Here is a 25,783-nt window from a genome sequence, read left to right on the forward strand (position 1 = left end):
ATATATATATATATATAGATTGGTAGCTTGATAGATAGATCATGTGCACTTCTATATATGGTCATGTTTATCTATATATTTAACATTTATACATACTATACACATGCAAATACATATTTTTTGGCATTTATGTATATTAATCTAAATCTATATATGCTTGTGTATATACCATTCATAACTTGATACACAGCTATATGTATGTGTGGTTGTGCTAGGTGATTTAAAAGCAAAAGTAAGTGGCAGCTCAAGAAAAGTCATGTTTACAATTTTCCAATAAAACTCTCATGTAATTTATTGACCTACAAATACAAATTCAGTTCCTTCCGTTGATTGATAAAAGCAGCGTCAGTTTTTGAAGTAATTTTCTCAAACTCTTCATCTTCACTTTGAGAAAGTCTAAACGGTTTAAGCGACATCTTTTAGTACTCCGAGCTAAGAGAATCTCTCTCTCGCTTATCATATTTCTCCTACAAAAGAGGTTTAACTTTTCACTTGGGAAGTCTTTGTATTAAATTTCCTCCGCTTTGATATAACTCGGTTCGTTTCCTTGAACCCTCTCTCCGTTGGCCATTTATAAAAGGCTTTAGGGGTAAAGATTCATAATTCAGAAGAATGAATAAGTTATGAGCAAAAAGTCACGCATTACGGAAAGTATGAAAGTATTGAACATTTGCACAATTAAAACCGGCATTTGCTTTATGGTGATTTTGGAATATTATTAAGTATTTATTATCATTTCAGTACGCCTTAGGCGAAGTGGCAGATTGTTAAAATATGCAGAAAGTAAAGGTAATAGACTTATTCTTAAGACGCATGTAGTTGGGGCTTGGGTAGTGATATTGTTTCTCAGGTATATATATATGTTGTATATTATATATATATATATATATATATATATATATATATATATATATATATATATTATATATATATATATATATATATATATATATATATATATATATATATATAATATAATTTCACTGTGTATATGTATTCTTAGTACTCTTATTAGGCTTCAGTAAGAAGGGATGGTTTACATCCCGGATTCCTTCATCTACACAGTACAAAGCATTCGAAGACATATAGTCTTCTTCAGGTACTGGTCAGGTACTGGTGCACTATTTATATACGTATATATATATATATATATATATATATATATATATATATGGTATATATATATATATATATATATATATATATATATATATATATATATATATATATATATATATATATATATATATATATATATATATATATATATATATATATATATATATATATATATATATATGAAGGACTGTCCCAGGCGTTAAGTTCTCCCTTCTGGATCTTCCCTCTACAAGTCCTTCCCACTTTGTTTGGTCAGACTTTCCGCCTCGTTTCCATTTTATTTCTTGGCTCTTTGATGTTCAGCCAAGGTTGAAAATGCAATGTGTTCCAATTGCCCCGTTCTTGAGGGCGTCTCAAGAGGTTTCTTACACCTGTGTACTTATACACCTTTGTGCACCTTTAGTATACAACTTCTTAAGAGCTTATCAAACCCCGTAGGAGGGTAATGCCGTCGGTTAATAGCGCAGCTGCGAGGTTTTCCTTCTGTTACGCCTTTCAAACCTTTTTACTTTCAATTTCGTTTTCAGCGCTGAATGACCTCGTAGGTTCTAGAGCTTGGCCCCTGGCCTAAATTTGATATTCCATTCAAAACGTTTATCAGAGGATGAATGAAACAACGCCACTGTAATGAACACGTATTATATTTGATATAGATGATAACATATCACTATTCTCGGCACATGGTTTATCTGGATTGAAACATCAATGAGTAATACAATTGGCATAATACTGGTTGCCGACGGCGATTTGGGGAGGAAAAGAGAAAACGGAAAAAAGGAGACGAGAAATGGGAAGGAAAAAAAATAAAGTAAAAAAAAAGGAACAGTTATACACTTGCCTTACGTCGTCATTTCAATGACTTTTTCGAAAGCGGGTTAATATTTTTTTTTTCTATTTTTCATTTCCTTGTATTGTTAAAAGGTGAAGGTCGCTTTTCGCTGAAGAGATGGTTTTAATAAAATGTAGATATGAATGTGGTTCTTTAACCTATGGCAATTTGCCTGTGCTTTCTTGATGTAATTACTGTAGTGTCAAGGAACATTCTACAAGCGATTACATCAAATATGTTTCTGAGGTCTATTTTTTGTCAATAAAGTTTTCTTGGATAATTCAAGCCCTAAGAGACCTTTCGTTTTCTTTGTAACATAATTTCTTCGATTTTATTAGAGTCTGGCTTTCTTTATTTTATTTATTTATTTGCGTATTTAGTTTTGGTTATAAGTATCCAGAGTAACATTATGGAAGTAATCATTAATATATATTTTTACCCAAAAAGACACGTACCAAAGACGATAAGAATATTACGTTTTGTGGTGAATGCTTTCGTCTTTCTTCCATAGTTACTGAACCTTCCGATTCACAGGTCTACCATCTGAGTACAAATACAGTTGTTGGCATTCATAGCCAAACTTGCAGCTTAAAATACATTTTTCAGTTCTTAGAATGCGTGGGTGTATGCATATGTATATTACGTATATATATCTTAGTTCATGTCTCTCACTTCACGTTGCAGTCCTGGTCAAGCATAGTTGGTATAATCAAGTTTTTTTTTCTTTTTCTGATAGCCTTTTTAACATATCATGAAGTTCTAACTTTTTTCTCAGACTTTTTGTAACATATCATCAAGTTCTATCTGTTTCTCAGACCCTTTTTAACATATCATCAAGTTTTATCTTTTCCTCAGACTTTTTTAACGTATCATCAAGTTCTATCTTTTTCCCAGACTCTTTAACATATCATCAAATTCTATATTTTTCTCAGAATTTTTGTAACATATCATCAAGCACTGTTTTTTTCTCACTCATTTTTTTTTTAGCATTCATCAAGTTCTATATTTTTTCTCAGACTCATGTTTAACATCAAGACACGACAAATTTATCAGCGCTCATCACCCAGTTTGTGAAGGAAATGAAGAAGAGGAAAAAGTCAATTGAAAATTCGAGATAAGGAACAAGTTCTCTTTTTTTTCCTTTTTCATTTGTAAGAAGCTTAGGCACATTTCAGATGGGAGAGGACGAGATAGTGTTTTTTTTTTTTTGGGGGGATGGGGTATGTGGGCAGCATTGGTGCGTCGCTCCAGAAAGTGATACCGGAGAGAGAGAGAGAGAGAGAGAGAGAGAGAGAGAGAGAGAGAGAGAGAGAGAGTATAGCAAGAACAGATTTCAATTATGCATATATTCGGGAAGGGTAAATTTCCTGATGAATTATTTTCATCCTCCAATTTTGAAGCGGGCACGTGCTGCGCACGTCTGCACCCCTCGGGAAATTATACACAAGGAAAAATCCTTAGCGAGGAAATGAAAGTCCTGTAGGTGAGGGGGAGGAGGTTGGAATAGAGGGGGAGAAGGCAGAAGGGAATGGAAGGGGAGGGGAAGGGGAAAGGGAGAGAAGGCAAATCCGAACAAACGATTGAAAAGTGAAAATCAAAAACGACCGTGAGAAATGTCTTGAATGTAGGAAACAACGAGTGGTTGCCCGAATAACATGTACTCATACACATGTACATTAGCTCGGAGGAACTTCAGAGTCCCCCGTGAACATTTCACAAGGCTCTATTCTTGAGAGGAGAACATTTTCACAAGTTTCATCTTTCGCTTTGTTGCAGAACTCCGTAAGGAATATTGCCACGTTTTGTCATCGCTTGTGGGTTCAATATCCATTTGAGTTCTCCGAAAACGATTCTTTTCTTTGTCCAGAGGAAGGTAGAGGCAAGAACTGATTATAGTAAATGGCCTCCACTATATTTTTTAGTGGTGTATGAATGGCAAATAAGACAGTTAGTAAATTGACAATACATATACTTTTTATAAAGTCTCGTTTTCTGGTTCCTGTAGTTATTAAAATGCTGTAAATAAAATTCTCCTCCTTTTCGCTTTTTATATACTTCACAAAATTCTCCTCATTTTCTTTTGTTTTAGTATATATCTCTCGTCCCTCTCAACAAGCCTGAACACACCTTTCGACACTGTAGGACACTGCAGAAGGAGCGTAGAGGTCTCCCATAGAAAGAGAGAGAGAGACACAGTGAGAGTGAGAAAGCGAGAGTTTTCTTACAGATGTTCTGTTTACAATACTGTGGACCTTGAATTGACATATTGACGACATACCTTGCGATAGTAATAATAAGGGGGCGGGGAAGGGGGTTGACTGGATTATGTTTATAGTACACTTATGTACAAAGGGGATAATCACATCCATACGGTATGGTTACAGTTATGAAAACGTCACATTTCACAGTTCTTCATGGGATGATGGCGATGACGGCAGGCGACACCATACAGTATGGTGGCTGCGATGAATGATAGTGAAAACTCCTTTGATGATGGTTCGTGTTATGGTGATGATCTTATAAGAGGATAATACAACCTTAACGACGTAGAACAGAATTGACAGTTGATTCACCTGTTTTATGACAGAATTGACAGATTGACAGTTGATTCACTGATTAAAATAGGGTTGACAGTTCATTCACCTATGTAAAATAGAATTGACAGAATTGATAGTGGTTTCACCTGCTCAATACAGAATTGACATTTGATTCACCTGTTTGAAATAGAATTGACAGGTTGACAGTTGATTCATCTGTTTGACAAAAAACAGAATTGGCAGTTGATTCACCTGTCCTAAACAGAATTGACAATTGATTCACCTGTTCAGAACAGAATTGACAGTTGAGTCACTTGTCCAAAACAGAATTGACAGCTGATTCACATGTTTAAAATGTAACTGACAGGTTGACAGTTGATTCACCTGTTCAAAACAGAATTGACAGTTAATTCACCTGTCCAAAACAGAATTGACAGTTGATTCACCTGTTTAAAACAATATTGACAGTTGATTCCCAGTTTCAAACAGAACTGACAATTAATTCACATGTTCAAAACAGAATTGACAGGAAATTCACAGAATTGACAGTTGATTCATCTGTTTAAAACTGAATTGACATTTCATTCACCTGTTTAAAACTGAATTGACAGTAGATTCACAGAATTGACAGTTGATGCACAGAATTGACAGTTGATTCACCTGTATAAAACTAGTGAAACACAAAGATTTTTTTGTTTTGTTAAAGTTCGAGTCAGAAAGTCAGAAGGAAGTAATTTATTCTTATGACTATATAATGATATATTTCCTTACGTTTTAATTGACAGATTCACAATTATTTCGTTGACATGATAATACGTAAAGTATAATAAGTCACAACTTTGCAAATACATTTTTTTTCTAATTTTTTTTCTAGCATCATCATTGGGATCAGTCTTTGGTAAAGTTCAAATATATTCTTATCAAATGCTACGGAATCTTTGGTAATCATTCTCTTAGGTATTTTATACGTAATTAGTGGAATATGATGAAATAAGATTGTACTCTGAAACCGTAGAAATATGAAAGTAAAAAATTTATATTAATCAGGAACGCTTTTTTTCCGTTTCTCATACGGTTGGTTTGGAATGGAGAGAGAGAAAGAGAAAAAGAGAATAGAAAAAATAAAAACTTTCAAGAGTAAGCTGTTATCACATGAAAGCAGAATCACAGATTTCATCAACAGCTTTCTTTTTTTTTCATTCTTCCAAGCGCTTTGAAACGCAACTTTCCCTCCCCCAAAAGAAAGATAAACGAAAACTTCGAGTATCCAACTGGAACCCTTTCTAACCGAGAAGAAGAATTAAGTTTTTTGGGAGCTAAAAAATAAAAAAATAAAATATGAAGTGACGACAATTTTGTAAGTTATCAGCCGATTCCTTTATGGTGTTCGAAGGAAAGTTTTCCCTCGAGTTTCCCCTTCGGATTAGTCTCATAAAAGCTGTCGGGTGATTGGACCCCGGCTGTCGTTCCTTCGTTTAAGGGCCGGAAAAACAAACTTCTTTCACTCTCAGGTTAACCCCTGCAATGACCAGATTGCTCCTCTCAGCCGCCGGAAAAGTAACAGAAATTCGCTGGGGCGAACGTGATTTTGGCCCGGGTTCCACCCTCCTACTCCTCCTGTTTTGGGGAATGACTGACTGTGTGTGTGTGCGTGTTTATCTGTGCTATTATTATTATTATTATTATTATTATTATTATTATTATTATTATTATTATTATTATTATATTATTATTCAGAAGATGAACCCTATTCATACGGAACAAGCCCACCATAGGAGCCATAGACTTGACATTCAAGCTTCCAAAGAATATTACGCTGGTTATTCGGAAGTTAGGTAAGGAGGTAAAGGGAAATACAGAAAGAAGAGATCTCACTTATTAAAAAGAATAAATTAATAAATAGATACAAATGTATTACAATGCAAGAAGAATAGCATTAGGTTAGTAATGCATTGCATCTTCGCTTGAACTTTTTGAAGTTCCAATTGCACAGCGTCCTCAGTAGGGAGACTGTTCCGCAGTCCAACTGTGTGATGAATAAAGGACCCCTGGAATGGAGAAGTTGAGATTTTTGTGTATCCCTGCATTTACGCCTGTTAGATGGATATTCAGTGTGTGTATTGATAATGGCTCTATTGATACTTGTGCCAATATATGTATGTCATTTTATGTATGTTAGACGGATGTATATTATGTATTGATACATTGCTGTATTGATACGTGTATCAATATATGTACGGCAATTTATGTATGCTGGATGGATGTATATTATGTATTGATGCATGGCTGTATTGACACTTGTGTCAATGTACGCTTGCCAATTTATGTATGTTATATGGATGTATATTATGTATTGATGCACTTACATGGCTTTATCGATGCTTGTGTCAATAACCTAGGTGTTGTGACGCCAGTTTTAGTAGCCGTAAGTCAATCAATGAATGCCAAAAGTAGTTAACAATTAAAATGCGTCTGGTGGTTTAAGAAACTGCAGTTTGTCTCTGATTGTGAAATGTGTAATTTACAAACATTGGCAGTGTCTCTGTAACGGACGAGAGAGAGAGAGAGAGAGAGAGAGAGAGAGAGAGAGAGAGAGAGAGAGAGAGAGCAATTTCTTTTAAAGTTGAATGAGAGAAAAAGGCGGAATGTATTCAGTGGAATGGCAGCGAATCATTGTATTGCGAGAAAGGAAATTTGCGTCCCTGACACAAAATTAACTTTAATGAATTTATCAAAAAGGCGATTGCATGATGAATACTTAGGTTTTTTTCATGGAATGTAGAATATGGAAATCAGTGAATGCTTTCGAAGGCTTTATAGACCTCACGGGGTTTAAAAAGTACCGCTGCATATTCTACAAAAAAAGGAAAAAAAATATATGCATATACCTATGTATATTTAAAAAGATAGTGAATATGGTTGTATGTATATATAGTTTATGACTTAGAGTAAATTCCTATATATATAGTTTATATATATATATAATTTGAAATTAAATGAATTCAATAATATCGTAAAGATCATTGTATGTACAAAATAATTATTCTTTTTTTTTTTTAAGAAATTATATATATATATTTTTAAGAAAATAAATAGAGCAGATAAAGCTTTCTCAGCTGATATGCAGGTACGGAATTCATGTCATCTCTTTCTTCTCTTGCGACAAAAATAACGTTTTCTTTTTTTTATTATTATTATTATTATTATTTTTCGCACGTCGTTCTAATTCTTCATTTTTTACGGTATAGACACTGAACGCTATCGTAGCTCTTGTCTCTGGATGTTCGAACGCGGAGCCTATAACCTTTCTATGTAGTTATTTACCTTTCTATAATATAAATGTTTTTGTTGTTGGTATATTTGGAGAATAGTTTCGTCCAGGTAATTATTTTCTTTAGCAGCATCTGGTAATTATAATTATTAGCCTTTTTGTAATATAAATAACGTTGTTGGTCAGTATATTTGGAAAATAGTTTCGTCGATATTTTTAAAAACATTTTTTTTTGCAGTATCTAGTAATTATAATGATTCTTTCCATAATATAAATATTATTGTTGGTCACTATACATTCGGAAAATAGTTTTGTCGATATTTTTAAAAACATTTTTTGCAGCATCTAGTAATTATAATTATTAACCTTTTTATAATATAAATATTGTTGTTGGTCAGTATATTTGGAAAAATGGTTTCGTCGAGGTATTTTTTAAATTTTTTTGCAGCATCTAGTACTGTTTGTTTTTAATTTAGTTTATTTTTTTTTTATATACCTAAGGTCTTCTCACTTGAACAACTATCTTTACTTCCGAACTTTATATTGATTGATCGCTTTCCTTTATTTTCCTTCTCGACAGTTATTTAACGCAGTCTCTGGCAACGCTAACGGAAACTAAATATTTTTGAGTTTATATATATATCATTTTATGCAAAAATACTTGGGTCAGAAAATAGTGAGAGGCTCGACTTTCAAAAGTGAAAAGTCATTTAGCACTATTCTCTATATGGTGTCACTCGACGCCGAACGATTTTTTAGCAAAAAAAAAAAAAAAAAAAACTAAATAAAAGCACCTTGATCGCTTTTTTATTCCGTCTTGTAATCTGGTCTTAGATCCGTTTCTTTTGAACTACGAACGAAAAAAAGGATTGATAGATTGATAGAAAACGTGCAAGTTCTATTTCTAGTTGCTCTGCTGTACAGCTTCTTTTTAAAATTTATTTTCGTGTGAATACCGTGAGACTTTGTAGTAACATTTTCTTGACATTTTTTTTTTATTCGCTTAAAGAAAGGATATTTTCGTTTGGTGTAAGATTAGCAAGAGTGTTTTGTGATGGAATGATGATAACAGATCATGAATTACCGGTAGGGTTCGTTGATGAAGTTGTTATTAGTGTTAATTATTAATGTTTAATTAAAAGGTGCAAATATCAAAATATTCCACTACCTCTTCGGAAGGCCGATGACTCCGCTTCGTAGGAGTTGAAAAACTATTATGAAAAAACAATATTGCACTTTGCATTCAGGCAACATTGCGTATAGTATGACGTTAAGGTCACTCACTATTCCTTAATCACTGACGAATTGAAATGACCAATAGGGGAAAAAATGACAAATGTTTTGGTCAGTTATACACGATGGATTCACTCGTTCATTTTGTAGAGGTCTGTGGACGCATGTGAAATAAACTTCAATCCTTTAAGACTCGGCCAGTCATTCTTGTAAACCACGTTTTGCAGATTTGAAACAAATCTTCTCCATCATTCATGATAATCCTATTCATTTTTCTGTTTTTCCTATCGTTTCGTTACCTTTCTCGTTGAGAGTTGTTTAAGAGCCGGCCAGTCAGTCTTAAGAATATTTTTCAGTATTTGACATGAATCTTCTCCCATCATTCATAATAATCCCATTCGTTCGTTTTTCTATGTATTTTCCTCATTCATTTTCTATATTTATTTTCCTCTTGTTCCGTTGTCCATCTTGTTAAGAGTTGCCGGCGCGTGGGGACATTCAATCGATACCTTCTTTCGGGCGTCGTCAGGAGACCTCTCACGATATGCCCTTCTTAGCAAGGAGGGCCCGAAGCCTCTGGAGATTGATTGTGGTCTGGGGGTCCCCTGGGGAGAGCGCTAAGGCCTCTTCGTAGTGTCTCCTGGCTTCGTCGAGCTTCCCGTTCAGGTGGAGAATGGCGCCCAGGTTGCGCTGGCTGGCTACGTCCTGTTTTTTGAGGGGGAGAAAGGTGATGAATTTAGTTGTTGGGACGGTATGGGGGAGGGGAGGGGTGTTCATTTAGTATATTTGGGACTTGAATATGTTTTATGTTAGTGTAGTTTTTTTTTATTAATTAAAGGTAAAGAAAACAGCATTCCCTATTAAGAATTTGATGGCAATGTACTATGAATTCCATACTGTTTTATGTGTGTATTTACTTATAGTTTATCAAACTATATATATATATATATATATATATATATATATATATATATATATATATATATATATATATATATATATATATATACATAATATATATATATACACACATACACATATATGAGTATATGTATATATACGTGTGTATATATATACATACATACATACATTTATATATATATATATATATATATATATATATATATATATATATATATATATATATATATATTGCTAGTCTTTTGAGGTCAAACTCAATAGCTTTTAAATTTATTTGAACTCTCGAATCATTGCACTCCAACGCATCAGTGGTTGATTTTCAGTTTAATGAAATCATTAACACAGTTTTTCTGAGGTTCAAGAGGAGATTTGGAACCTAGTAGTTATATGTAGTACAGTAGTTATAGTACAGTAACTATAACTTTCTGTAAGTATTCTAGCTATTATTCAGTCACGCTGTTTTCAAACAATTTTGGAAAAAAAAATCCTGTCGAGAAATGCTTGGTCTTCCTAATTATTGTTTGGTCTCAACCCGATATATTCTGTCAGATTAGAAACGTGAGTAACCACTGCGTGTATGGGTATGTTTTTATAAAGAAAGTTTCTAATCGTTGTGGAGGCCGAGGTACGTAAATAAACCTTAATTTAACCTACGTTATAAGAAAGTAGAAAGTAATAAGCTGTGCTCTCCCTGCATAAATGAAAAGTCTCCCATAGTGGTCTAATTAAACTAACCAAGACTGGATCTCAAAGAACTTCAATATACAGGATTTCTAATCCTATTACCGCGCCCAGAGTTCATTGGAAACGGGGTTCGTGTAAAGTTTTATACATGAACCCTTGTTTGCTACTGAGTTTTGAGTTTAGTAATACGATTAGGAATCTTGTATTTATATTTTCTTCGAGATCCAGTCTTGGCCAGCTTAATTATCCCCTAAGGGAGACGTCTTCTATTGTGTTACTTACAGGAATGGTACAGCTTATTTCCTTTCTCTTCTCCTAGCGGAGTTGAGTTGAACTGAACTGGATGTAGAATTTAGGCCAGAGGCCAAGCACTGAGACCAATGAGATCATTCAGCGCTGAAACGGACATTGACAGTAGAAGTTTGAAAGGTGCAGCAGGAGGAAAACCTCAAAGCAGTTGCACTGTGAATCACTTGTTAGGAGAGGGTGGAAAGTAAGATGGAAGAAAGAGAATGTGAAAGGAGGTTAGGTAAAAGGAACGGAAGGGGTTGCAGCTAGGGACCGAAGGGACGCCGCAAAGAACCTTAAGTAATGCGTACCAGTGCACCACGTGAAGTGCGCTGACGGAGGTTAAATTACTCTTACTCCAGAATCTTAAAAACAATTATGTTTCTTTGTAGAAATTGATATAAGGTCACCCTAATGTCCTTCGATATTTTTTTGAGCGAGAAAACTAAATATTTATTCTTCTAAAAAAAAAGGGGGGGTGGTCTTTTACTTACCACAGTCCCCAGAAGGCTTAAAATCGGAGAAATTCTTCGCCACCAAGAGCTGTGGACCTTCTTTGTTAATGCTTATCTCATATGTGCAGTGATCAGTTAAGCTTCTAATCATATAGCTTGTATCGGGTTGAGACCAAACAGTAATTAGGACGACCAAGTATTTCCAGAACTGACTGGTTTTAAGTAATTTAAAAAACTGCGTAATTGAATAACAGCTGGTATACAGAAGATGAGCCCTATTCATATGAAACAAGCGCACCACAGGTGCCATTGACTTGAAATTCAAGCTTCCAAAGACTATTAGGTGTTCATTAGAAAGAAGTATCAGAAGGTAGGAAATACAGAAAGAAGAGATCATTTATTCGAAAAACAGGTAAATTAACAAACTGAAAAATAAATAAATAGAAATATCAGTAAAAAATTAAAATGTTAGGCTCCTAATCTTCCCTTGAACCTCAGAGAAACTTTGTTGATAATTTCAGTAACCTACATATTGTGACGCCAGTTTTATTAGCCACGATCAATCAATCAGTCATGAAATTGAAAATTAAATACAGGCTCCTTGGTGTCATATACGGTAAGAGTACAACTGATCATTCACCTACGTCACAAGTTCTTCCCCCTTACCTTTGGCTGTAACTTGACAGCTCTCCTGTAGAAGGTCTCAGCCAGTTGGTTCTTGCCAGCGAGTCTTAAGGCAGTGGCGGCGTTGAATGCCGCCGTGTGGTCTTTGGGATCCAGGAGTACCACCTTCAGCCAGGCTTCCACGGCCTCTTCCAGGCGCTCTTGTTCCAGGAGTAATTGAGCTGTTGGTTGAAGGGCAAAGTGTGAGTCTTCTAGTCCATGGTGAGTGAATGGTACAAGATTGATTATTTTTATTTGAATATATTTACTTCTTAAGTTGAGATAGAGGCAGTCTGAATATCAACATGTTAAAGAATGTCAGGTACTGATGGATGACACCAAAGCCTATTGAAATCCGTTGGTTAGGAATAAATTTACCAGAGATAACAGAAGATGATATGGGGTCAAAGAATGTGATAAAATCATTTGCTGTAGCAGTCAATCAAACATAGGCATTGCATGTGGTGTTTTGGTAGATTCCAAATATGTAGGGGTTCTATTTCGAACATGAATTTTGAAGAGAGTAACATTCCATAATCTTCAGCTGATAAATATGAAAGCGTGCACTGATATGAGCAGCTTTTGCACTCCTATTAAAGCAACTACACATTCCTTTTTAGTTTTTGTAAAAGAAAGCTATTGAGATGGCTTTTTGTCCGCCATCAGATCTTAAAAACTACTGAGGCTAGAGGTCTGCGAATTGGTATGCTGATCATCCACCCTACAATCATCAAACGTACCAAATTGCAGCCCTCTAGCCTCAGTACTTTTTATTTTATTTAAGGCTAAAGTTAGCCATGATCGTGCGCCTGGTGCCGCTATAGGTGCCAACAACACAGGCCAACACCGGGCTGTGGCTGAGAGTTTCATACAGCATTTTACGCTGTACAGAAAACTCGATTACGCCAAAGAAACTTAGGTGAATTTTTTACTTGTTTCTTTTACTTTTTACTTTATAGATTGGCGAATTGGCACTACTATATTTGTGGTGCCTGGGGCTTGTCAGGAGTGGGTACTGTTTTCAAAGCATGGTTCTGCTATAGCCTTTTGCCATGGCTTTGTAAAGTCCGTGGATATGTTTCCATGATGGCCTTTGTTTATTGTTTTAGTTTTTAATTGTTTATCTTTGTATATATTTAGTTTTACTCTAACGCTACGAATTGTCTTTGTTCTTTCCCATTTTCGCTTGCAGATTTTCTATGCTGTGCAGGCTTGCTTATAACCTTCATAGCTTGCTGGCTTGTTCCAAAGGGTTGTACGTGAAGATTCCTCAGTAACAATGACAGTGGGTTTTGGCCTAGAACTGTGTCTCGATGTTATTTTTTGAGTACAATAACAAATTAATTTGCAAGACTCAGTTTTACATTTGTAATAAAGGAGTAACTCGTAAAAGTTCTGTGTAGGGAAATGTTTGATTAAAAGTCAAATGTAACAATGGAGACGTGGCTCGTTCTGTTGATGTCCATATTTTCTTCATTACTTTTGCTTTGATATAATCGTAAACGCCATGGTTTTTTTTATTTCACTCTTTAAAATCTCGAATGGAAAATGTAAAAGTATATATCATTAAGACTTGTGATTATGTCAACTTGTCAATAGAAGGTAAGTAGTTTTATTGAAAAGCTGACAAAGGTAGAAAATGGAAGTTGTAAAACTATATATATATATATATATATATATATATATATATATATATATATATATATATATATATATATATATATATATATATATAAATATATATATATATATATATATATATATATATATATATATATATATATGTATATCATTAAGCCTTGTACCTTTGTCAGCTTTTCAATAAAAAATAGTTTGATTGAAGAGCTGACAAAGGTAGAAGTCTTAATGATATACATTTTTACATTTTCCATTACTTGATCTTAGAAAATAAGAGTGAAATAAACACTAAGGCTTCCATGACTTTCTTACGATAAAAATCTATATCATTAAGTCTTGTACCTTTGTCAACATGTCAAAAAGAATATATATAGTTTTACTGAAGAACTGTCAGATGTACAAGTCTTCATTATATATATTTTTACAATTCCCATCTCGAGACTTTTAAGAAAAGTGAAATAAAATCATCCGTGACTTTGTCACTTCTTTTTCACGACGACCTTTGGTAGAATTGTGATACGCAACCTTCCCATCCCATTACACCCAAAAGGTTTTCTTTCCCCTGACAAGGCTATTAGCAGCGGCAAAAGAGTTCTTATCCTCGAGTCCCGTCTTTTGAAAGAGTGTGTTCCACGCCCTGACGCCGAGTGTCGTAAGCATGGCTTCGGGGCACCTCACATGTTTTAAGCTTATTGATGCGTTCTCAGAAGTGTTAATTACCTGTTGGTTTTTTTTCCCCTGGCATGTTATGACTTGCTGTCTTTTGTTTGGCTTCCTCCTGTTGTTTATCTAAAAGTGCAGTTTAATGTGCTGTTTGACCGTTGTTTTTACGTGCATCTTAAGCTTTAATTTCTGCGGTTTCATGTTACTCTTATTATTTTTTTTGTTGCGTTGCCCTTGTTGATATTTTTTTCTTTGTTTTCTCCAGCTGTTTATTGTAAATGTTTGTTTTGATTTGCTGTTTTTCTGAAGTTTTTTTAAGGTCATCTTAAGCTTTTAATTACGATATGTTAATGTTGTTCTTATATTTTTTTATGATTTCTTTGTTATTGTATAAAAATGGTTATTTTCCTAAAAGATTTACCTCAAAAACTACATGCAACTGTCAAATATGATGTTATCATTGTTATTAATTATTTAGAATACTTTCTCAAGAGAGAGAGAGAGAGAGAGAGAGAGAGAGAGAGAGAGAGAGAGAGAGAGAGAGAGAGAGAGAGCGTTTTCTACCGTTTCTGTTACCTGAAAAACTACATATTACTAGCCTACTATCAGTGATAATATTATCACTGTTAACTCTTATTTCAATTACTTTCTCTCCCTTCCTCTCTCCCGAGAGAGAGAGAGAGAGAGAGAGAGAGAGAGAGAGAGAGAGAGAGAGAGAGAGAGAGAGAGAGAGAGAATAACGCCATTCAGACATAAAATATGTGTCATCTCCATTTCGATATCCGTGATACACCCAAAATTGCATTTCCCCACAAACCCCGAGAGAGAGAGAGAGAGAGAGAGAGAGAGAGAGAGAGAGAGAGAGAGAGAGATGACGCAAAGGCTCCCCCGTCCGCGCTCTCAGGCGGACCACCAGATTCATTCCATCCGTTCGGGATCATCCCATAACAATGATAATCCCCCGTGGTAGTCACATGCGTATGTATGTAACGGGGATGGCGCGGGGGTGGGGGAACCCCCCGGCTCTCACTTTGCATTCAAATGAGATCCGGGGCATTTTCCTCCCAGTGTTAGATCCGGGAGCGTAACACACGCTAAAATGTAAATATACGGAAACTCATCTGCATATTAATAAAACCTTAATGAGCAAGCGCTGATTTAACGAGGTACTAAATCCAGTCGGGGTTTAATTGCCCCAAATCTCTCTTACTCTCTCTCCTTGAGGCACAAGCACGTCCGTCCGGCTCCGCCTCCGCCTCCAGGGTCTTCGCGGATTTCCTTTTTTTTTTTTCTTTTACACCCCCCATCCCTATTAATCCACTTATCTAAGTTCAGCACACACACTCGCCTAGGTCTGAATATATTCGTAGTATGTGAAGAGGAATTAATGATTCGGATGGACCCTTGCTCTCTCTCTCTCTCTCTCTCTCTCTCTCTCTCTCTCTCTCTCTCTCTGTGCTGTGCTTTGCTCTCCTCTCTGTCCCTACTCTGGTGTGTCTGCTCGCCTCTGCTCGCCTCAATACCACACAACTGCTTTCTGATCTCCTGCACCCTATTTCCTTTTTTTTTATTACTATTTTTTTATGTTCCAGTCCTCTTTATTTTTTCTTCTTTTCGTCTAGGCAAAAGGGGTATGGTCATATTTGCCTTCGAATTGGTGTTCTTGCTTTTGGAATATATTATTTAAAGTTTTTTTTTTCATTTCATTTCTAGAATTTTATTCCTTTTAATTTTCCTGTGATTTTTGACAGTCCTGTAATTGATTCTTTGGAACTCCAGCAGTTAAAATTTGGTGCAAATGCTTTTATTTTTTAGTTTTCTGAAAAGGAAATTATTGTGCCTGAATTGTCTATCCGTCCGCACATTCTGTCCACTCTCAGATCAATAAAACTACTGCGGCTAGAGGGCTGCAAATTTGTATGTTGATCATCTACCCTCTACTCATCAAACATACCAAATTACAGCCCTCTAGTTTCAGTAATTTTCATTTTATTTAAGGTTAAAGTTAGCCATAATCGTGCGCCTGGCAACGATATAGGCCAGGCCACCACCGGGCCATGGTTAAAGTTTCATGGGCCGTGGCTCATATAGCATTATACCGAGACCATCCATAGATAGATCTGTTTTCGGTGGCCTTGATTATACGCTGTAGCGACTGTACAGAAAACTCGATTTATTTTTTAGTAATGATTTTCATGTTACAGTTTAATTGTTATTTGTCTTATTTATCTTACTGTGCTATTTTTCTTAGGTGTTTTGAATCTCATTTGTTTTTCTGCGTTATTTCTCATTCATATTTTATTATTGAGTTCTCGATTTAATATTCTGTATTGGGCTGCTTTCCGTATTGGGGCCTTAGGCTTTCAACACTGTATTTCCAAGCAGGGTTACAGCTTGTCTTATAATAATAATAATAATAATAATAATAATAATAATAATAATAATAAACTTAAATTCACGTAGTGATGAATTGGTAATTAAATCATGGCCAAAACGTGTTTTGTATATTGTTTAGCTTTTATAATTAAAATCTAAATTACAGACTTCAACGAGTGATAAAGTTAAGCGAGAGAGAGAGAGAGAGAGAGAGAGAGAGAGAGAGAGAGAGAGAGAGTGATAACAGTCATTGATTTCATGCCATGTCGTTTGTATATTGTGTTAATCTTTTATAGTTAAAATCTAAATTACAGAAGTTATCGACTGACAGATTTAAGCAGAGAGAGAGAGAGAGAGAGAGAGAGAGAGAGAGAGAGAGAGAGAGAGAGAGAGAGAGAGAGAGAGAGAGAGAATTATAGCCATGGATTCCATATCAGAATGTTTCCTTATTATGTTTAGCTTTGACAGTAAAATTCTAAATTACAGACTTAAACACACACACGGAGAGAGAGAGAGAGAGAGAGAGAGAGAGAGAGTAATAATAGACATGAAATCAGATTTTTGTATATCGTGTTAAAATTCTAAATTGCAGACTTTATAGAGTGACAGATTAAGCATGGGGAGAGAGAGAAAGAATGAGAGAGAGATGAAGTCAGATGTTTGTATATCGTGTTAAAATGATAAATTACAGACTTATCAAGTGACAGATTTAAACACACTCACTCACACACACACACACACACACACACAGAGAGAGAGAGAGAGAGAGAGAGAGAGAGAGAGAGAGAGAGAGAGAGAGTAATAATGGACATGAAGTCAGATGTTTGCATGTCGTGTTAAAATTCTAAATTGCAGACTTTACAGAGAGAGAGAGAGAGAGAGAGAGAGAGAGAGAGAGAGAGAGAGAGAGAGAGAGAGAGACAACAACACTCATAGAGTCCATACCAAGATGTTTGTGAGGATGGGGGTCGTCCGGTGCCAGAGCCACGGCTCTACGAATCCAGCGCTCAGCCTCCTCCACTCTGCTACCCTGGAAGAAGAAGAGGCGATATTTATTACGCCAAACGTGGTAGGATGTACATTACTTACATTTTACTTACAGCCTGTACGTGTAGAGGGGTCCGAGTATTTTATTTTTCCTTCTGGTGTACTGTAGAATGTTGTAGGTAGTTTATAGGACGCAGTGACTTTCGATTTATTATTATTATTATTATTATTATTATTATTATTATTATTATTATTATTATTATTATTATTATTCAAAAGATGAACCCTATTCATATGGAACAAGCCCACCACATCTTCTAAAGTATCTAGGGTTCAATTAAAAGATTATTATTATTATTATTATTATTATTATTATTATTATTATTATTATTATTATTATTCAGAAGATGAACCCTATCCATATGGACCAAGCCCACCATAGCTTCTAAAGAATGTGGTGTTCAATGGAAAGATTATTATTATTATTATTATTATTATTATTATTATTATTATTATTATTCAGAAGGTGAACCATATCCACAACTTCTAAAGGATATAGTATTCAATTGACAAAAGGTACAGAAGGTAAATGAATATACAGAAATAACAGATCAGTTATTAAAAAAAATAAGTTAACAAATCAATAAATATTCGTAAATAGATAGAAATTTAAGTAAATTATAGAATATAATAAATTAGAAATACTACGGAGTTTTAAGTTGTTTAGCTGTATTCCAAACCTTTGGGAAATTCTTCGGGATTAAAACTGGTTTGTTTACCTAATGAATATTACGCTTATAATTATAAAAAAATGTTGAAAAAGCTGTTACGTATGTTAGACAGGAATGATAAAATTAACTCATTAATTACGGCAGTTATAAACATAGACTATTAAAATAAACATGGTTATTCCTTTGTATGTGCACATTTTCATAATAATTTTTTATCACTAATTTTACTCTATTTCAGAATACCTGGTCAGGTATCATTTCATTTTGGAATTTTGAGAGCTATAAAAAATTTTATTTTCGCTGTAAAGTCGTATCCATAAAATTATGATTATTAAAAAAAATTTTTGTTGTAATAAACATGGTTATTCCTTTACATGTGCACATTTTCGTAATAATTTTTTATCATTACCATTACGATCGTACTTTATTTCAGAATACCTGGTCAGATATCACTTCATTTTGGAATTTTGAGGGTTGTAAAAAATCGCGCTAAAATCGTATCCATAAAATTATAATTATTGATTTTTTTTTGTTATAAACTTTTAAGTGGTGATAACTCACACCTTTATGTAAATTTCAAGAGCTGTACCTTACAAACTAAGCACCTTCAGAATGATATCCTTTTGGACTGTTCCCTTTCCAGGTTTTATTAATTTTAAATATAGATTATTTGAACGTATTTCGAGTAACATATTGATTGTGTAGCGTTGCGAAAAGTTTAGATATATGATAAAGGAAGAAGAAATTTATAAGGAGCATATTCAGACTTAAAAAATGATTGAGTAGGATATTAGAATACATTAACTGTGACCGGAAAATTCCTTTTGTAATGGTACACATCGATAACTTTTTTCTACGTTTTATGAATCATTAATCTCTCTCTCTCTCTCTCTCTCTCTCTCTCTCTCTCTCTCTCTCTCTCTCTCTCTCTCTCGTTGATTACACTGAAAAACGTTTGGAGTCGATGAAGACGACAGCGATGAAATTGCTTCGTATTTTACTTCTGAATGGGTATTCATTATAAGCAGATCCACCCGTAAAAGATTGTAATGGAGATAGATGGTCATGTTTCTTCTCTCTCTCTTTTTTGTTGGGGGGTTGGTTCCTCTTAGTTGTTTTGGGGAAGAAATATGTCCTTTGACGATGACAGTTCTGGTTATAGAGTTGGGGGCCGTAGCAATGAAGATAGGAGGAGGTGTTGGATGGATCCCAAAATGGTGTGAATGAGTGAAGAAGTGCCGCTTTTAATTGTGAGGGAAGGGTTCCCTTCGAGTTGTATGTTGAAGCTCTCTTTCTGGACGATCTACAATAAGTTATAGTTCTTTTTTTCTTGGCGACCTTAGATAGGTTCCAGATCTTTTTAGGGGACCTTCAGAAGGTTTCAGCTCTTAGGGAGAGAGAAAGATTCAGGGAGAGAGAAAAATTCAGGGAGAGAAAGAGAGAGATTGAGGGAGAGAGAGAAAGATTCAGGGAGAGAAAGAGAGAGTGAGGGAGAGAGAAAAAGATTCAGGTAGAGGAGAGAAACTGAGGGAGAGAGAGAAGGATTCAGGGAGAGAAAGATTAAGGGAGAGAAAAAGGGAGACTGAGGGAGAGATTTGCAGCCTTCTCATTCTTACATATTGTCTGTGACGTTGTAGCCTTAGAGCTTAGAAAGTATTTGGAATTTACCGCTGTCCTCTGTGTCTCACGAATATTTAAATTAGCCTTTTTTCAATGTAGTTTTGTTATAATCTAAACGAAAACTATCTTTGCAAATATTTAATGAAGTATTCTTGTTCTTCGGAAAGAGTCAGCTGACTTGTTTCACCAGTCTAACCTTCTCCCCAAAAAAAAAAAAACCCCAACAAAAAGTAAATAAACAAAAATCCTATAAATTGGAGAAATGCAAGGTTATTTGCAGGTTTCTCTGGTAAATGTAAAAAAAAAAAAGCTCTCTTGATGTAAAAATGGTTAGGTGATAAGATTCATTTACATGGAAGATTTTTCGACGATGAAAAAAAAAAAAAAAAGAATTATACGTGGAAACAATTTTCTTTTACCTGGTGATATGAACTCAAATTTTCCTACGCCATTTAGATTCAACATTCATTATTTTGTACGTTAATTTTTGTCTCGCTGGAAGGTTAATTAGTTCGAAATGTAAGTTTTCATAATAAGAGAAAAACTTTTTTAAAATATCACAAAGTTGAAAAGAAATTTTTCCTCCTGTTATAAAGTAATAGCTTGTTACATGTGCAAGGAATAATTACAAATTGTTAAGACTTTCAGTTCTCGGGAAGTCAGGTTTTGTGCCATGGTAATTTATGTGAGTGTGTGTGTACATTATATATATGTATATACACACACACACACACACACACACACACATATATATATATATATATATATATATATATATATATATATATATATATATATATATATATATATATGTGTGTGTGTGTGTGTGTGTGTGTAAACGAAAAGCATTTCTCCTCTAAAAGAAAAAAAGAATCATTGTTCATCAGTATAAAAAAAAAGGCCATTCTTTCCACACACTTTCCAGGTTCTTATCTCCCTCCCCTTGAGATGCAGTATCCCTTCTAAAACCCTACAGGGAGAGAGAGGGAGAAAGACACCGACCCTGAGACCTCTTATGTATGTGTGTGTATGTGTATGTTTATGAGTATATGAAATACACACCTTTTACTGTATCCATTTTTTCTCCGCGCAGGAAAAAATCTTTTTGTATTGCGCATTTCTCGTACTGCGCATCTGCGCATCTTAGGGCCTACGTACGTTGATCTCTTTCTTGATGGAGAGGATTTTTATGTAACAGGAAGGTGAGGGAGACGGGATGAGTTTTCTAGCCTACGACATTGGGATGCTGCGTCTCCAAGACATCTTTTACGGCGTGAGAGGTGCGAGAGATTTTCCGAAGGCATATGTTCTCTCTCTCTCTCTCTCTCTCTCTCTCTCTCTCTCTCTCTCTCTCTCTCTCTCTCTCTCTCTCTCTCTCTCTCTCTCAGAGATATCAGGTTTCTATTTTATATATATATATATATATATATATATATATATATATATATATATATATATATATATATATATATATATATATATATATATGTGTGTGTGTGTGTGCGTGTGTGTATATATATAAACACGACATCTCTGTACATATCTTTATTCGAGAGAAATTCTGATGGCCTGCCCTCTCTCTCTCTCTCTCTCTCTCTCTCTCTCTCTCTCTCTCTCTCTCTCTCTCTCTCTCTCTTGTCTCTCTCTCTCTCTCAAAGATTTCAGATTTGTATTATGTATATATATATATATATATATATATATATATATATATATATATATATATATATATATATATATATATATATATATATATATATATATATATATATATATATATATGTGTGTGTGTGTGTGTGTGTATATATAAACACGACATCTCTGTACATATCTTTATTCGAGAGAAACTCTGATGGCCTCAGCCCCCACCCCCTCTCTCTCTCTCTCTCTCTCTCTCTCTCTCTCTCTCTCTCTCTCTCTCTCTCTCTCTCCTTTTGACCTCCTTCCTCCTCCTCTTCTTCCTCTCCTCCTCTCTTCGTCCTCCTCTTCCTCCTCCTCCTCCTGCACCTCTCGGTCACATCGATAATTTTTCAGGTATGTTTGCAGAGGGATTAACAATTGATATGAAGTAGTTGTTTGCCATTGCAAATGTCAGAGGTGTTTGTTTTTACTCTGTTTGATCCGAGCGCAGGGCGTGCATGACAAGCACTCACTTTCGACACTGTTATTTGCATTGTTTGCACAATAAATATCTAAACCTTTTGTTCAAATAGGCCCCGAGAGCGCGCGCGCGTGTGTGTATATTGTCCGGCAGCTTGTTGTGTATGGGTTGTGTTGTTTTGCTTTGTTTACTAACTTCTTTTGAAAATAACTATTTTTTTATGTATTATTATTGTCCTCGCTTGTTTCGAAAATAAGTATTTTTTTTGTTATTGGACTCGCTATTTCGAAAATACCTATTTTTTTATATTATTGTAGTCGCTTATTTCGAAAATACCTATTTTTTATTTATTTTATTTTGTTAATACTGCAGTTATGATGAAAATATTGATTGTTCTGTTATTATTATTATTGATCAAGGAGGTTGGCGCAACTGCCTGTTGAATTCGATTATTATTATTATTATTATTATTATTATTATTATTATTATTATTATTATTATTATTATTATTCCAGTTATGTTGACAGTATTGATTGTTCAGGTGTTATTACTGTACTTAGTGCTGAGAAATGAAAATTTAATATATGATATTTTTTTTGGGGGTGGGGGGCGAATGTTATCTTTTAGAGAATTCAGATAGTATTAGCCAAAGAAAAATTAATATCTTGTTAAGAAAAATGAATATCTTCTTAAGATAAATTAATATCTTGTTGAAGGATAGTTGATTAATCATTAAATCATAAGACATTTCTAACCCATTTTTGTTATAGGTAGAAACCCAAAGGTTTGCGACCTTATAGATTAGCAAATAACTAGGAAATATTAGTAAGCTTCCGTCGGGAGTTTTCGTAAGAATTAAGGACCCGTTTTGGCTGTTTACTTCATATATGACAATTTAGTAGATGACCAATGTTCGCTTTTACTTTCGTTACATATACTGTATTTTTGATGTTCAGTATCTCATTTACTTTGGTGTTTTTTATAAACAGTTGTTTGTTAGTGGTGCCTAAATACACTGAAATTTTCCCAACTGGAAATATTTCTTAGTTTTGGTTTTGTCTAGAAGAAATCTGTTATGCCGACTTTGTCTGTCCGTCCGCACTTTATTCTGTCCGCACTTTTTCTGTCCGCTCTCAGATCTTAAAAACTATTAAGGTTAGAGGGCTGGATATTGGTATGTTGATCATCCAGCCTCCAATCATTAAACATACCAGATTGCAGCCCTGTATCATCAGTTGTTTGTATTTTATTTGAGGTTAAAGTTAGCCATAATCGTGCATCTGGCAACGGTATAGTACAGGCCACCACCAGGCCGTGGTTAAAGTTTCATGGGCGGCGACTCATACAGCATTATACCGAGACCACCGAAAGATAGATCTATTTTCGACGGCCTTGATTATACGATGTAGCGGCTGTACAGAAAACTCCATTGCACCGAAGAAACTTCGGCGCATTTTTTACTTGTTTCTTATTTATTGTAGCCTGGCAATCAAGTGAGATAATAGGTGTTAGGACGTAGTTAGAATTAGGGTAGAAATTGTTTTATAGAAATTCAAAAGAATTAAAGATACCAGAAATGATTGTATGAGGCCTATACATTGAAACTATAAGCAATGCATTAAGGGTGAGTCGTTAGGAAGAACGTTTGATGTACACGTATTGTTAAATATAACTTAATACCTTGAATTTGATTATTAGTTAACTGTGGCTGAGACATAAAAGATCATGACAGGTTGGCTGTTATATGATTCTCGTTACGCTTGATTGTGGAGATACGGATGGAGGTGTCTCCTCTTTATGAAAGTCCTCTCTCTCTCTCTCTCTCTCTCTCTCTCTCTCTCTCTCTCTCTCTCTCTCTCTCTCTCTCTCTCTCTCTCTATATATATATATATATATATATATATATATATATATATATGTGTGTGTGTGTGTGTGTGTATATATATATATATATATATATATATATATATATATATATATATATATATATATATATATATATATATATATGTATATATATACTGTATATATGCATGTATATATTTATATATATAAATATATATACAGAGAGAGAGAGAGAGAGAGAGAGAGAGAGAGAGAGAGAGGGTAATAAAATACGATACGAAATATATATACAATTATCATTCTCATTGCTTCACCCTCGTTCGTTACCCATGTTACTATTTATTATTGTCTTTCGGTTCTTGTTTCGCAGAAGAAAAAATCCTCAACCAACATCATCGTGATAAATACTGAACCCATTTTTTTTTATCTCCCTTTCCTACGTACTCATTTATCATCTTGTTGCTTTACCACTCTTTTCGTAATGAAGTAACGAAGTATTGACGTATCAATACGTATAAAAAGCTGATGCTTTCTACCTCCGATAAAGGGAAACGTTATTTATTGCAGATTTTTATTTTTTTATATATATATTCTTCATGACTTGGTACCACCCCTTTCCTTTTAATGTCTCTTCATACAATCATATTAACTTTCTTTTTTCGTTTTGTGTTCCACCTTTCTTTATGTTTTCTCGTCTCATTTTATCTCTGCATTCTTTCTCCTCTCCGGATATTTCTTTTCAAGTCTTCCCCTGCTCTCCGCTTTTTCTTTTCGTTCTTCTTCTTCTTCTTCTTATGATTATTTTTTCTTCTTCTTCTTCTTCTTCTTCTTCTTCTTCTTCTTCTTCTTCTTCTTCTTCTTCTTCTCCCCTTCCATCACCATCTTTTTCCGGTCTTTACTTTCTCCTCCGTTCACCTTTTTGCGTCCTTTTCTTTTCCCCATTTTTAATTTCTTTTCTCTCTCTCTCTCTCTCTCTCTCTCTCTCTCTCTCTCTCTCTCTCTCTCTCTCTCTCTCGTTCTTCCCCTTCTCTGTCAATTCTTTGTTGCTTCTCATCTCTTTCTCCGTCGGTAATGACCGTAAATATAAAGAAGACACCGATTTGTTTCGTTCACTTTCGCATCATCGCTCGGGGGGCGGGGGCGTTGGGCCCCTGAGTTAGCCAAACCTGGATATTATAAGCCCCCCTCCTCCCCTCTCCCCCGTAAATATAAACAAAATAACCGATTCGTTACGTTCACTTTCGCATCGTCACGGGGGTGGGTGGGGGTTGGCCTTTGGCCCCCGAGTTAGCCAAAACTGGATATCAGAAGGCTCCCCTCTCCCCTGGCACCCCTTCCCCATAAATATAAACAAGACACCAAATCGTTTCGTTCGCTTTCGCATCGTCACGGGTGGAAGGAGGGGCATTTGGCCCCCCGAGTTAGCCAAAACTGGATATTATTACAAGACCCCTTCTTCCCCTTGCCCCCTTGCCCCCCTCCCCCCATAAATATAAACAAGACACCGATTCGTTTCACTCACTTTCACATCGTCACTGGGGAAGGGGGGGTTTGGCCCCCGAGTTAGCCAAAACTGGATATCATAAGCCCCCTCCTGCCTCTCTGCCCCCCCTTCCCCTCCCCATTTTATGGTATATCAAGTCACGCCATTTCGTAAACTGACGTGATCGAGTTCGCCGTAATTACCGGTTATCTTTATTTTTTTTTTTTTAAGTTTTTAATTTTTTACAATTTTTTTTTTTTTTTACGTTTTTCTACCCCTGAACCCCAGCCTAAACGAGACAGAATGCCCTGGGTAAATCCGTATAGACCTTGTAATTAC

The 25,783-nt window shown here is 35.0% G+C and overlaps 1 protein-coding gene across 1 annotated transcript in view; it reads right to left on the reverse strand.

The window, feature by feature from the left end:
- Window positions 1–1,742: 1,742 nt before the first annotated feature.
- Window positions 1,743–25,783, reverse strand: part of LOC136849321 (protein O-mannosyl-transferase tmtc2-like) — a 172,459-nt gene continuing 148,418 nt past the window's right edge. The window contains exons 7-9 of the mRNA XM_067122683.1: window positions 17,623–17,707; window positions 12,004–12,182; window positions 1,743–9,694 (exon numbers count right to left, since the gene is read on the reverse strand). Coding sequence (XP_066978784.1) covers window positions 9,527–9,694; window positions 12,004–12,182; window positions 17,623–17,707 — 432 coding nt within the window. The 3' untranslated portion in view covers window positions 1,743–9,526. The remainder of the gene's footprint in view (window positions 9,695–12,003; window positions 12,183–17,622; window positions 17,708–25,783) is intronic.

Source organism: Macrobrachium rosenbergii, chromosome 20 (assembly GCF_040412425.1).
Source record: "Macrobrachium rosenbergii isolate ZJJX-2024 chromosome 20, ASM4041242v1, whole genome shotgun sequence".
In the NCBI taxonomy this organism is placed as follows: Eukaryota; Metazoa; Arthropoda; class Malacostraca; order Decapoda; family Palaemonidae; genus Macrobrachium; species Macrobrachium rosenbergii.